Below are 15,594 nucleotides of genomic sequence, written 5' to 3'. Positions count from 1 at the left end.
ACATGATATCATTTATTTGTGGAATAGAAACCTAAAAACGACAAACAGTACAAAGAAACAGAGACTCATGGTCTTGGACAATAGATACGAGAGAGGGAGGAGGTACATGGGGTAAAGTGGGTCAAATATGTGGTGACCGAAAGAAATCTAACTATGGGTTGTGAACACAGTGTAAACATATATATGCCTTACTGTTAAAGTATACAGTTGAAACTTATTGGATTTCATTAACCAATGTCACCAGAAAAGAATAAATAACTAGTTAATTAATTAAAACAATAATAATACCAAAAAATAAATATATATAAACACAGATTATAATGTTCCTGAAAAATTCTTATTGGCTAAGTCTTCATAGTCATGTTAACATCAGAATATGAAGCATTACTAAACAAATAGTCATTCTGATACGATTTCCTATAGTTTATAGTATAATAACATGTTATATAGGTCTGTAATCTAGGAAGTATAAGGCAACAGAATTTGTCACCCCAAAATATGTCAGTTTGCCATAAAGATTATTTGATGCTGGTTACTTTTAAGAAATAACAGACATGGGAGAAGCTCTGAAATCCAAGTACAAGTTCTACTTTGTAAGGAACATTTACACAGTAAGGAAAATCTCCAATTGTAAGGGCATCTCCTTGGCTGTACCAGGTAAATGGGGGTGTCCTTTTCTCTAGAAACTAATCAACGAAAAGGACAATGCCTTATGTCTTCATAACAGCCTTACGTCATTTACTGTTTTGTTTTTTTTTTTTCTGATAACCTCCCATTACTGACTATATACAACCCCAGCACCTTTTACTTTCAGCTAAAGATGATAGTTAACATGGTAGCTCAGGCCACTCTGGGGAGTTATCCAGTTTTCCTGGATCTCTCCCATGTATACAGAAGAAATACATGTTATTAAACTTCATCAGTTTTCTTCTATTAAACTGGCCTTGGTTACAAGGATGTGTCAGCAGAGAACCCAAAGGGTAGAAAGAAACATTTTTCTTCCCCTACAGAGTAGTAGAATATACCACTTAGCCTAGGTGTGTGGTAGGCTAATCATCTAGGTTTGTGTAAGTGTGCTCTATGCTACCTAACCTACCCTGCATTTCTCAGAATTTATCCCCTTTGTTTGATGGTGCATGACTGTACACATTTCAACCAAACTTTAATTTAAACACAATTTTGGGTACAGATGACGTACAACTAGGTGCCCCTTACACAATCACAGGACCTCAGCTTTGCTACTCGCAGTGCCCTCAGACCAGTATCTGCAGCATCAGCATCTTCCTGGAGCTTGTGAGAAATGCAGAGTCCCCGGGCCCAACAAGACCTGCTGAATTAGTATCTGCACTTGAACTACAATCCTGCATGAGTCATATGCACACTGAAGTTGGAGAAATGCTAGTCCAGACTAGAGTATCTCACCTTCAAAATCTGACATAATAATTTGGGATGGATGTTGTAGATTTTTAGAGCCCCCCTCAGACATTGCCTAATAACCCAGGAGCAACATCATCTCTGGCTGGGAACCACTGGCTCAGAGATTAAAAACTGAAAGCGTCCTGACAGATTCCAATCAGCGCCTATCCTTACTCTGATTATAACTTCGGGCAGATCACTAAACTTTTTGAAGTCCCATTTCTGCAATGTGGGATAGAGTTCATAATAGAAAAACCCCATAGGATGGACCTTTACAAAATTGAAATTTGACAAAACCTGAAGGTAAAAGCTCAGATAATATGACATAAAAGTATGTAAATATGTTTTTTTAATTATCAAATCTTTTATAAAGTGGGACTAAGGACAGCTCTTAACTTCTGATATAAGCATAACATTCTTCATTAATTTGGTAAAGTGTCATGAAGCCAAGGTGTGTAGTGTCCAACATTTACATGAAAGTCACAGAGTTTCCCTATTGACAAAGAGGGAAATACTTTGAAGACCCTGGGACCTAACACAGACATTATCCTCAGTCTAGAATTTTGAGAGAACTTTAATGCAGGGTTGAGATGAGGATCTGGGAGGTGAGACCTCTTGCAGGTAGGAGAATCATGGAGGAGTATGAAAACAGGATTCACTTGACTTCTCACCTGGACTCTTGGGAACAGAGAATCAACAGGAAAAATTTCCAGTCCGTCCAGACCAGTGTCCCACAGGGAAATCGGGGCTCAGTGGTGGGAGTAACATTGGAAACAGTGCCTAATGAGCAGATAAATGAAGCAGAAATGATCACCTCTCTGTTCGTACAAGCCTGGGCTTTACAACACGTATTTATTATTTTGGATTCCTAAGTCCGAGTGAGATCAATGCTTTACTTTGTTCTGCTGCCTTGTCTGGGGACAGAGCTTCAGTCTCCATCGTCGATCATCCAGGGAGGCATTCAGACTTCCACACGGAGTCCTCCCTTTCAGAGACCCCATTCAGATGAGTCCAATAGACCAGCAGGTACTTCAGGGAAGGTCAGAGAGGATGGAACCTGAGAACTTCTACCTGAGGTCTTCTGAGAGCCTAACTAGCCTCACCCAGAGCCTAGAGATGGCGATGTTTGTTTGCTAGGTAGACTAATTAATTTATTTAATATGTTAAATTGGAGATTTTTTCTATCAACTTTGCTGTTTGACATTGAATTCCATCATATATAGAGAGATGAATTTGTTGGAAAGTATGAAAATTATAATTTTTTTATTCAATTCTAAGTCTGTCATATTGTGCCCCCCCTCGCTATTTTTACACATAAAAACTTATATGTCCTCACTCATCATTTGAGCAGCATTCTTTTTCATTCATTAATGATCACATCTATCCTTTCCTAAGGATATCTGAATCTACTTACGTTTATATAGGTAGAAATTATAACAGTAAGTACTTCTTCCTCACAAATTGTCAAAAGTATATTTTTATATTTTTCTATGCAGGTCTTTCCTAATTATCTGGAATTAGATACCCATATCAATGTGATTAACTTATTGTGTTTTATCTTTTCTTTTAGAATTGGTCTTACATATTAATTGAGTTGACTTAATACAGTTATTAAAATCTACTATTTTAACTTGATCATATTTCCCCATCTCTCAACATTTGTTCTATATTAATGCACATATTATAAAAGCACACAGGCAAAATAAGGGAGGTCCTTACTCATTGGATCTCACATTACAAAGGAGAAGGCCCAGTGTAGTGAAATGAGTGCACTATGACATCATTTCCTTAGGGAATACATGTATGAAGAAAGGGTATCAATAGTTGTAGAATAAGGAGGATTTTATAGAATATGTCTGGGCAGACATATTCTTTTCCTTATTCATATTGGATAAGGAAAAGAACCAGGACTAGTGTACCCATCAGAATTGTTCAAAAGAGGTCAAAACTCAAAGCCCCAAAATATCAAAGGAAAGAATTCCACAAAGAAAAGTGAGAGAGTGTCCAGGCTCATCCAATACTGTGCCATATAAATACAAGTTTGGTTATGTAAATGTGGAATAAGCACAGGAATAACAATTAGATCAGGGCTGAGGTGGATGCTGTGATGAGGCCAGTGGGGCAGTAAAGTCCTGTCAGTGTGATGTCCCTTGAGCCTTAGAGAACTGCAGCACCCATGCCGGCTGCCTCTTCTCTCCGTACCTGACTCTCTGTGAGTTCTTCATTCTTGTTGCTTTTCCCTCATTGACAAGAAGTGGTCTTTTAAAACTATTCTTATATTTATTACAGTGGATCAGGAGGTTTTTGTTTTCTCCCAAAATAAGACATTCTTTTTATGTTGTGATCCAGCATGCCTGCACACGAACACAGCAATGCACACACACACCATGCACACACACACACGCACACACACACATACACACATATGGGATCGACAAAGAGAATCATGATACGATTAAGTATGTATTCTATATATCATGCACTCTCATATTTTCTCTTATGGCTTTTTGATTCTATTCTAGTTAATTCTTGCAAACTATAAACTGTTACTCTACTGCGTCCTGATATAGAATGTAGAAAACATTCCACTGGCAGGGCACCCATAGGTACATCAGTGTTGCCTCCTTCTCTTCCTTCTGTCATCATCAGCAATTTCTCTGAGAATGTTCTCTCATCCCTCTGTGGAGTGATTATTTATTCAGCTACTGTTTTCAACTCAGCTAAGTCTGGTGGGAAGGTGGTGATTTGTTTAACATGCTACATGCCTCACTGCACTCACTGTGTAGCAGGGAGAAAAGACAGAGAAATAAATAAAATTATACCATGGATATCCTAATATGCAAGTAACTTGATGAGAAAGTATTTTTCCTGTGATAATGTTCAGAAAAAGAAAAGACTCATGAAGGAGAAGATGCAGGCAATCTGAAAGAGGACTTGGTATTTGGAGGATGGAGAGGGTTTGGAAAGTTCCAAAATGTCTCGTGGGGAGACTGCAAGCAGAAGGAAGTATGAGTGTAAAGCCTCTGAGCTTTGTAGCTGTGGTGCCAGGAGAAGCTGGGAGTCAAGTTCAATGTTTGGGAGATTAGTGTGAGCACGGGCAGGGCTCTCTGTGGGTGAAAGGGGTGAAAAGGTCACAAGACATGAGCCTTGTGTTTGAGGCTACAAAATTTGACTTCTCTCTTCTTTGAGGAATGACTGGGATGGAGTTTAATTCGGGAGTCTTCTGAACAGTTTTCAATGTAAAGGGATCTTTGTGGGTCAATGTGATTTCTGTCTAGAGGGTTTCCAGCCCTTAGAAGATGGGAGAGGTGACAATAAAATATGGCTGTGTAATTGAGGTCCTAGAGGTGGAGAAGTAATGGAGACATAAGATGCAGAAAAAAATAATCTGTCTCGTCTCATCACAGTGGTCATCATTTATTTGCCAACAGACAATAGATGATTAACTTTGCTAAGTTTGTTACATATATTGTTCAAACCTGACATCATTCTAAATTGATATCACTTTCTATACTATTTGGTTTAGGATTTAGCATTTAGAATGTTCAGCTGTCTCTCATTGAAAAAACTAAGTGGTGGTAGATCTCAGAAACAAAACTGAGTTTTCAAATTTCCAAGACTTTGCACTTAATGTTATTTACTAATGTCTCATTTCAGCTGTAAAAATCTCTGCTTTTCTTCTATACATTGTACATGTCCTTTTCTAAATTGTAGGTTTATTCTTTGCAAATTTTCTAGTAATATGTTTGATCTGTGAGATATCTTGACACATAAAGAAATTTCTGTTTTCTGTTTTGAATAAATAGTTATTTGCTACCTTATTGATAATTCTCGGCATAAGGCAAAACAACTGCGGTTGGCATGTTACCAATTAAAGATGTTTCTCCTCATCACACTCTCTCAGGGACCATCGAGATCATTAGATCTGTCTCTGTCTCTGTCTCTGTCTCTGTCTCTTCTCTGTCTCTCTCTCCTCTATCTTTCATTATTTAATCTCTTCTTATTTAACTAATTTTAAAATAAGGGCAGAAAATAGTTATATGACAATGGATTCCCAGTTTTACATGTCGATTTCAGGGCTTAACAATGGACTTTGGAACTTATTCTATAATCTGTAGGGGGATAATCTGATATTATCTTGCCTTGTATTACTTCTTTCATCATTATTGGGTCTGGGGGTGAGTATAAGCTAGTATTAAGATGACCCAGGAGGTGGGTGTGAGTGTGTGTTTTTCATGTATCTGAGCATTTCTTGACTTCTCAGGGCAGGGGTACCTGGCTCATATTCTCTGAAATGTGTTCTTTAAAATACAGATCCAGAATGTCGATCAAAAGATGGAAATAAAGAAGACATCACTCCTCACAGGATCCCTTGCAAAGATAATAAAGTTTAAGGAACAATATGTAATTGTGTGATCCCTGGGTCTCGAAGGGTCTTGAAGTTTCATCTGAAGCAGACAGGCCATCTCATTCCTCCACTCTCTGACAGCATCCCTATCATCTCCTTCTTTCTCATTCCCCTCACCACACGGCTTCCTTTTGAGCATGTTTACTTGAGGCAAGTGCCAAACTCAGGACCTTTGCACTAGCTCTTTCCCACGCAGGCTACACCCTTCCCCAAAATCTTCCTGTCTTTTCTGCATCTCCCTTAAGGTCTCTGCTCAAGTAGCACCTTGTTTCAAGTCTTTCTCAATTCCATTGAAAATGACACGCACATCTACGAACTTGTACACATACTTTCTTTTTCTTCAAAGCACAGTCCCCATCTGACATCGTGTATCATTTTTCACTTTCTTATATTCTTTCTCCATGTTTGGATTATAGGGACTTCTGTTTTTCAGCACCCTGTGCTCCTTGTCTAGAAAATGGCCAGGACTCTGCATTTATTCCTCAGCGTGTAAAAGACTTTCTCATTAAACCAATATAAAAATGATTAATTTGGCAAATTGCTGAGAGTACAGCAGTAATTTGCAATTAGAGATGTCACATGACCTTACTTAAAGGAGATCAAATCTCTACAAAACCATATATATTTCATATATACATTTTACGGTTAAAATATATATTGTAGCATTTCACATGTTAGTAATACTCATGGGTAAAAATTAATCATCTTATTTTTTTTCATTTTCAGTCATCATCTCCACCACATGGAACAAGGGAATGATACACAAATTTTAGAATTTCTTCTCCTGGGATTTTCAGATGAACCAGAATGGCAGCCTCTCATATTTGGGCTCTTCCTCTCCATGTACCTGATCACCGTGTTTGGAAACCTGCTCATCATCCTGGCCGTCAGCTCAGACTCCCACCTCCACACACCTATGTACTTCTTCCTCTCCAACCTGTCCTTGGGGGACATCTGTTTCACCTCCACCACCATCCCAAAGATGCTGGTGAACATCCAAACACAGAGCCAAGTCATAACCTATAATGGCTGCATCACACAGATGTGCTTTCTTATACTCTTTGGAGCATTGGACGACTTCCTTCTGACTGTGATGGCCTATGACCGCTTTGTGGCCATCTGTCACCCCCTGCACTACACAGTCATCATGAACCCCCGACTCTGTGGACTGCTGCTTCTGGTGTCCTGGATCATGAGTGTCCTCTATTCCTTGTTACAAAGCTTGATGATGTTGCGACTATCTTTCTGTACAGTCTTGAAAATCCCCCACTTTTTCTGTGAAATCAATGAGATGATCCAACTCGCCTGTTCTGACACCTTTCTAAATAACCTGGCGATGTATTTGTCAGCCGTGCTGCTGGCTGGTGTTCCTTTTGCTGGCATCCTTTACTCTTACTCTAAGATTGTTTCTTGCATACGTGGAATGTCATCAGCTCAGGGGAAGTATAAAGCATTTTCTACCTGTGTTTCTCACCTCTCTATTGTCTTCTTATTTTATTGTACAGGTGTAGGAGTGTACCTCAGCTCTGCTGCTACCCAAATCTCGCATTCAGGTGCAGTGGCTTCGGTGACGTATGCTGTGGTCACACCCATGCTGAACCCCTTCATCTACAGTCTCAGGAACAAAGACATAAAGGGGGCTTTGAAAAGATTCCGTGGGATGGCAGCTAGAAAAGGGACAACTGTTCTGGGGCTGAAGAACTTTCTGTGTTTGGAGAGCTAAAAGCCTTAGAACCAGAAAATTGTGGAAATAGAATATGCCTCCTTTATTTATTTGCTGGAATTTCCATTTAGTTTTCCACCTTCTCCATACAATGTAAGTAATTGTTTATCATGCTTTCTGCTCTGATGTATAGATATTTTCTCTCTTTGTCCATTTTCCCAGTCTCACAAATTATTTCCCAGATTTAAACCAAGAATATTTGGAAAATCCCATTTATCGTTTGAAGACATATGGATCTTAAAAATAATTTCTTCTGCCCTGTGCCTCTTTGGTGTTGGAAGATGGCCTTGTGGACACTGTCTACTGTATTTCCTCTTTGATCTCCTGCCTCTCTATGCCGGGACGACTCCCGTGATGGATGCCGACTCCTGAAAGACAGAGGTCCATACCGAGGATGCGGTGGCAGAGGCAGCAGAGGTGAGCTCTGGGACTGCTACCGCCAAACACTGGTTTTTCTGCCACTTTTGGAAGGGCAAGATTGGCCTCAAATTCCCAGAATATGTATCATCCCAGATATGAATCGGGCTTAATTGAAGAAGTGACAGATGATTCCAGCTTTTTTGGTGGTGGGTGGTGGCAGCCATATAGGAAATAACACATTTTGCATAGTTCTGGTGCAATTCGAACCTCAGTATGATTATACAGGATTTTAGGCAATTTCTAAGTAGCAATCTACTGGACTAAAATAATAGAGCCAATGAGAGAGGTCACCAAACTCACACTGACTCTGGGGACCAAGTCGGCCTTCCAGGTTGCCAATGATTGGGAGATATAGATTGCAAAGAAGTACTCATCCCGGTAGATCTCAAGCTATGGAAAGAATAATACAACAGTTCTTTGCTGGAGTCTTTGCAAATTCTGCAGTTCCTGGGTGCCCACACCCTTTTTCCTGGTTCGGGATGCTGCACTCCAGCCCTGGGGACTATGCCTGGGAGTTCACACAGGGCTTGATGCCATCATAAGCTAGCTTTTAAGTCAATTGAAAAACAAAGGGCCTCCACGAGCTGCCAAGGAGAAGATCACATCTCTTCCAACAGTGACAGTAACTCAGGAGAAAGTCGATATGTATTTAGAGTGTTCTCTTATTGAGAAGATTACACAGTTGAAGAGGAAGTCGGCAGTGACCCTGCAGCCACATCTTTCAGAGCCGTTGTATTGTGCCATGGTTAGAACTGCATGATACATGTTCTATATGCGGGCAGAGCTGAAATGGTGAGCACGCTAGTTGGCAAACCCAGAGCTCTGAGGGCTCTGCAGGCAACAGATTTAGCAGTGACCGCCAACTACAGGACTGATGGACTTTCTGAAGCTAAAGACCATGTCTGAGTCAGGGTTGTGGTACTTTTCTTACCAAAGCTATAAATTGCATCAAAAGAAAAAAAAATAGTAGGTGGATTTAGGAAACGTATAAGAAACCCAACCCATCATATTAATGTAGTGAGTGTTTTTCTTCTCTAAATTTAAAGTTAGCATCTGTAGATGGAATTATGTCTCCAACAAAATGGCTCTGAATCCTCAATTCAGAGTGATAATTTTATAACTGTGAAACTTAATTATGTGCGTTTACCCCCAGCCAGAATAGAATCAGTTCCTTAAAGCCCAGCTAGAGTCCTGCTATCTGTCAAGTTACTCTGTGATGGATGCTTTCACAGCCTTGTCCATTCTCTATTCTATCATTAGTGCATTTTATAGTAAGTACAGTGAAACCAGAGCCCTAAAAAATAAAAATTAAATAATTTCTTCTCAAATGCCCACATCATCTTTAGAATTCTCATTTGTGTTACTAAAGAGTCTTCATGAGTTGTATAACTCAAATATAGCAACTACACTTGTTGACTAAGTTCATTTACGTGATGTTTTACACAGAAAAAGTGAAACAGTTTTCCTTTGGGGTCTCTTCTATTCTATTTCACTCCCTTAACTGCTCTTAATGATAATATGGACTTTAACATTCTGCTGGTTTAACTGGACTTCTGCTTTTATTCTCTTATTGAATTCGGTGTCCACAAAGTCTGCCATAGTACCCAGGAATAAAATTGATTATCAAATATATATCTCCAGGTAGAGTCGCATATTTGATAAATAGATTCACGTAATATGCTCTTTAGAAAGAATTGACCTTATACACGAGGAAGCATTACTCAGTTGATGACTATGCAAAGATTTCTTTTCCATGCTGTAATCAACTCCTGAAGTATTGAAGATGGATTCCACGTGTGAGGGTTTGTTTTCGTTGAGGTGAAGAATGGTTGGTGTATTTACATTTCATTACTAAATTATCTTCCTGTTTGTCCTCCAAAATTTCAGTGCTGCTTACAAATATGACTCCTCTACAGTCTGAACAAAATATCTCCACTTTTCCTATTTTGTCATATGACTAACTGCATAGTGAAGGAACAATGTCACTATTATCCCTTTCATAGCTCCTCATATGCAGGAAATTCTTCCATATTCATGATCACAGTGTGATTCACAGGAGAACTTGAATTCCTGCCCCGTCTTAGCATTTCCTCAGAGTTTCTGCTAAAACGCACATCCTTCCAACTTCTCCTGGTTATGTAAACGTGACCCTTAACAGAATCGATTGTTCAACCAGTTATCCAAAATAAACTTAAATAACAGAATGATTATAAATGCTATGTCCAAATATCAGAACATATGCCCATAATTAAAAAATAGCCAGTAATTATAAGTGTCCTCATTCAATTCTTTTTATTGTATCGATAGCTAATGCTGCGTAACAAGCTGACCTAAATGATATCATTTATATTCAATATGATTAGATGATGGGATTTGTTCTGATCTCTGCTCAGATACTCATGGGTCCAGATCAGCTGGGAGTCTCTACATTGTGTATCTCCAGCTCATCCATGATGTTTGGTGAGGCTGTAATGCACACCTATCTTGAACCAATTTATGACAGTTTATTTATGTAGTATAATCTTCTAGTTTACAAAAATAAAATGACTTTACAAAAAGTAATTTTCCATAACTTAATGTCACTGTTTTAATATCCATGTAAAACACTTAGCTTTCTACCAAATGATATTTCATATATGATCATAAATGGATGCTGTATCTTTTGAAGGCTTTTTCTGCATCTATTGATATGATCATATGATTCTTATTTTTTAATTTGTTTACATGGTGTATCACATTCATCGATTTGCATATATTAAATCATCCCTGTGCCCCTGAGATGAAGCCCACTTGATCGTGGTGTATAATCTTTTGATATGTTGCTGTCTTCGGTTCCCTAATATCTCATGTAGGATTTTTGCATCTGTATTCATGAGAGATATTGGTCTGCAGTTTTCTTTTTCTGTGTTATCTTTACCAGGTTTTGGTATCAGGGTAATATTGGCCTCATAAAATGAGTTGAGAAGTATGGCCTCTTCTTTGATTTCTTGGAAGAGTTTTAGGAGAAGAGGTATTAAAACTTTTTGAATGTTTGGTAGAATTCACTGGTGAAGCCATCTGGTCCTGGACTTTTACTTTTTGGGTAGGTTTTTGATGATTCCTTCCATTTTTATGCTGCTGATCAGTGTATTTAGATTTTCCAGATCTTCTTGTGTGAGTCTCGGAAGATTGAATTTTTCTAAGTACTGTTCCATTTCCCCTAGGTTATTCAATTTGTTATCATATATTTTTTCATCGTATTCTTGCATGATCCTTTGTATTTCTGAGATGTCAGTTGTAATTTCCCCTCTTTCATTCCTGATTTTGTTTATTTGTGCCCTTTGTCTTTTTTCTTTAGTGAGTCTAGCCAGTGGTTTGTCAATTTAATTAAACTTCTCAAAGAACCAGTTTCTTGTATTTATTTTTTCTATCGTTTTTCTTTCGTTTTCGATTTCATTTGTTTCTGCTCTAATTTTGATAATTTCTTTCCTTCTGCTGACTTAGGCTTCATTTGTTCTTCCTTTTCTAGTTTTTTAAGATGAACCATTAGGTTGTTTATATGGACTCTTTTTTTTGGATATAGGCCTGTAACGATATGAACTTTCTTCTTATAACCGATTTTGCTTGTCCCAAAAGTTTTGATATGTTGTACTATCATTATCATTTGTTTTTATATATCTCTTGATCTCTCTTTCTATTTCTTCTCTGACCCAGTTATTCTTCAGTTGCATTTGTTTAATCTCCATGTTTTTGTGTTTTTGTGTTTCTTCCTGATTTCCTTCTATAGTTGATCAGAGATCATAGTGCTTTAGGGCCCTCTGATTGGGAGCATAGATATTAATAAGCGTTTCGTCTTCCTTGTGCATGATTCTCTTTATCATTATAAAGTGTCCCTCAGTATCTTTCTTTACCTTTTTTATTTTGAAGACTATTTCATCTGATATTAGTACCACTACTCTCACTTTTCTCTGAATGTCATTTGCTTGAAATATCATTTTCTACCCCTTCACTCTGAGGCTGTATTTGTCTTACGAGCTGAGACGTGTTCCCTGGAGGCAGGATATGGTTGGGTTTTGCTTTATGATCCATTCTGCAACTCTGTAGCTTTCTAGTGGTGAGTTCAGTTCATTTACATTTAGGGTGATTATTAAAATATGAGGTGTTCTTACAGCCACTTTATCTTTTGCTTTCTGGTAGCTCAGTGTTTCCATTGCTTCCTTGTCCTTGTGTTTCTGTTTTCTTTATTTTGTTTGGCTTTTGTGGGTTTTGCCTCTGGTTCTTCTTGTTTTATGTTATATACTTCAGTTCTGAATCTTTGATGTGTAGGTGCCATTATGAGTATAAAAAAGATTGTTATATATATTCAGCACGTTACATGCCTGAAATCATCTTGTGTGTATCTCTTTATCTTTGGCTTGTGTGTATCTCTTTACCTTTGGCTTACATCTTCCCACTCTAAGATGTCATAGTGACGCTCATCAGTGCCTGGACCAGCACTTGGCGCATCACATTTGCTCAATAAATATTTGGTAGACATATTCCTTTATTTATGTATCCTGTACCTTTGTCAAATGTTACTACACCCCTTAAGTGTCAGCCACATCTCCTTCTACTCCTTCCCCCACTTTCTTAACTATACTTAATGACCTGGACTTGGATCCAAGCCCCACCACTTGTTAGCTCCACGACCTTGGGCAGTCACTCCCCTGGTGTAGTCAGGCTCCCTAAGAACAGCATTAGGTTTAATGAGGAATCACGGAACTCAGCAAAGCTGTTAGATTCATGCTACAATTCATTACAGTGAAAGTGTACAGATTGCAATCAGCAAAGGGAAGAGGTACATGAGACAGGGTCCAGGAGAGATCAGGAGTAAGCTTCCAGCTGTCTTTTCCAGTGGAGTTGTATTGACGGCACTTCATTCTCCCAGCGATGATGTGTGACAACATGCATGGAGTATTGCCAATTATGGAGGCTCACCTGAGCCTTGGTGTCCAGGAGTTTTATTGGGGTCCAGTCACATAGACATGACTGACTGCCTGCATGGTTCAACTTAATCTCCGGCCCCTCAAGAGATTAAGTTGATCTTGTGTGGCCCAAAGTCCCACCATAAAACACATTGTAAGCATAGACTATCTATTCATAGTTGTCCAAGGTCCCCAGATAAACAAAGAAACTCTTATCAAGCAGGACATTGAAAGGGCTTAGAAGCTCTTGCTCTGGAGCCAGACAAGAGCTAAACCTTTCTTTGGAATGTGCAAGATTTGGACAACCTACGCCTGCTAAATTAATCCTTATGGCATACCTGGAATCTTTCAACCTCAGTTTCCATATCGGTAATATAAAGGAAATAATCGTTCCCCACCCCCGCCCTTTTCTATAAGTCCCAGTGATGGATATGGCTTGCCCTTCTCTTTTTTTATTTGTGGAATTATTTTGTTTATTATTCTTGGGCTTTGAGTTTCGACTTCTTTTATCTTATATGTGATGGGCACACTAGTCCTGGTTCTGCCCCTTGCCTCTGCAGACATACTCAATAAAATCTTGTTTATGCCACAACTATTGATCCCCTTGCTTCGCACATTTATCCCTGAGGATATGACATCATACCATTCTCATTTCATTGTACTGGGCCTTCTCCATCATAATGTGAGAGCCAAACGAAGGGAGGCCTCACTTATTTTGCTCACTTATGTGGTTCCATAAATATGGGAATGTATATAGAAAAAAATAGTAAGGAATGGAAAAGTCATAGAAGAAAAAGAAGGTCAGGAAAAAGAAAACCAGGTTGATTATAGTGGATTCAAGTAATTGTGTAAGTGAAATTGAATAGAAATCTAAGATTAACTTCTAAAAGAAAAGATATAAAATGCAATAATGTAATCACATTGATATGGGTTTATAATTACAGATAAATGGGCCAAGAGATGGAAGTGAAAAATACAAAATCACACTTTTGAAAAGCAGTGGAGGAAGTAGTATCTGTAGAACTTTCTACCTTTAAAATAGATTTCAATATGCTTAGGAAAAGAATAGAGGTGAACAGTAACTGAATGCAAAGGAATGTCATTCACAAGATAGGAGATGATCTAGAACTTTTTACCTTTAAAAGTCATGGGAGAAACACAATATGACAGACTGATAGAAACGAGCACATGCATTTGAAACTTTACCCCAAATACATCTCTACGTATATAAAGGAACTCAATGTCAAACAGCAAAGTTAGTGAAAAAAACTCCAATTCGACACATTAAAGGAATTAATTAGTCAACCCAGTAAACAAACATAGCCATCCCTGGGCTCTGGGCGAGGCTGGTTAGACTCTCAGGGGCCCTCAGGTAGAAGGTTTCAGGTTCTTTCCTCTCTGATTTTTGCTGCAGTACCAGCTGGGCTCTCTGACTCACCTGAATGAGGTCTCTCTGAGGAAGGACTTCGTGTGGAAGTCTGAATTCTTTTCTGGGTGGTAGATGCTGGGGACTGAAGGACTGTCTCCAGATAGGACAGCAGGAAGGAGTGAAGCATTGGTACCCAACCAGATTTAGGAATCGAAAATAACAAATACGTCCTGTAAAGCCCAGGGTTGCATATACAGCAGAGGATGAATTTTTATCTCCTTTTATCTGCTTGTTAGACATTGTTTACATTGTTATTCCCACCTCTGAGCCCCGATTTCCCTGTGAGACACTGGTCTGGACTAAATGAAAATTTTTCCTGCTGATTCTCTGTTTCCAAAGGACCAAGTCAGAAGTCAAGTGAATCCTGTTTTCGTTACTCCTTCTTCGTGACTCTCCTGCCTGCCCAAGGTTTTACTTCCCAGCACCTTATTCCAACATAGAGCTAAAGTTCTCTCAAAAGTCTAGACTGAAGATGATGTCAGAAACATTGTGGAGTGAGAGATATCCCGAGATCTCTCCCCTTGAAACAACAATAAGCTGAAAATCTAAAATGCAACAACAACAAAAAATAGCCAAAATGCACACCAGCATGTCTGAGCGTGGAATCTGTGCATAAGAGCTACCACATATCAGAACCCTAAGTATTGGGGAGTGGGCTGGGAGAAACAAAGAAGCTGCCTCTCACAGCTGGAGCTTCCTGCAGGAGGAAGGAGAGGAGAGAAGGTGTGGCGGGTTTCCTGAACAACCACGCCGGGGAAAGATGTGAGCTCCATGTGGACTCAGTGCCCAGACATCAGGGCAGAAAGCAGAAAAGCAGAACAGAAAAGAAAAACAGTTGATTATTACCAGCTATTGTTGCAAAACCAAGACTGAGCTGTAGCTCCCATCTCCAACCCAGATGGGCCCTCCACCCATACCCTCCGAGACCAAACACCACGGAGCCCCAGGTGAATCTGAGCAAACTACCGAAATTGTCACTAACACAGACAGCGACTGAGACTGAGAGTAGCGAGTGTGATTAAACATCTATAAGAAAAAAAACGTAATTAAAAATTCATATAAAGCCAGGATCCAAGAGGCTTAGACGTCACCTACCGGAAACCAAAAGAAAAGAGCCTTCTTTGCAGCAGGCTAAAGAAAAAACTTTATATAATAAATCTTTCTGGAAAAACAGTAGAATACTCTTCCATTAATGCCCAAGTGGAGAAATAGTCCATTAAACATCATGAACTACCAAGATGACAAGGCATCTCAG

The 15,594-nt window shown here is 39.0% G+C and overlaps 1 protein-coding gene and 1 pseudogene across 1 annotated transcript; both read left to right on the top strand.

The window, feature by feature from the left end:
* The first annotated feature begins 6,566 nt into the window (after nt 1–6,566).
* LOC120613126 (olfactory receptor 7A17-like) lies at nt 6,567–7,547 on the top strand. Its single transcript, XM_039875740.1, has one exon. It carries the CDS (start codon nt 6,567–6,569, stop codon nt 7,545–7,547), a length of 981 nt encoding a protein of 326 aa, XP_039731674.1.
* Nucleotides 7,548–7,828: 281 nt separating this feature from the next.
* On the top strand, nt 7,829–8,854 carry LOC120613130 (E3 ubiquitin-protein ligase RNF115-like; annotated as a pseudogene).
* The last annotated feature ends 6,740 nt before the right edge of the window (nt 8,855–15,594 follow it).

This window comes from Pteropus medius, unplaced genomic scaffold, assembly GCF_902729225.1.
Source record: "Pteropus medius unplaced genomic scaffold, Ma_sr-lr_union100, whole genome shotgun sequence".
NCBI lineage: Eukaryota > Metazoa > Chordata > Mammalia > Chiroptera > Pteropodidae > Pteropus > Pteropus medius.
Note: the sequence above shows the minus strand (reverse complement) of the source record. Positions and strands in the feature narration are given on the sequence as shown.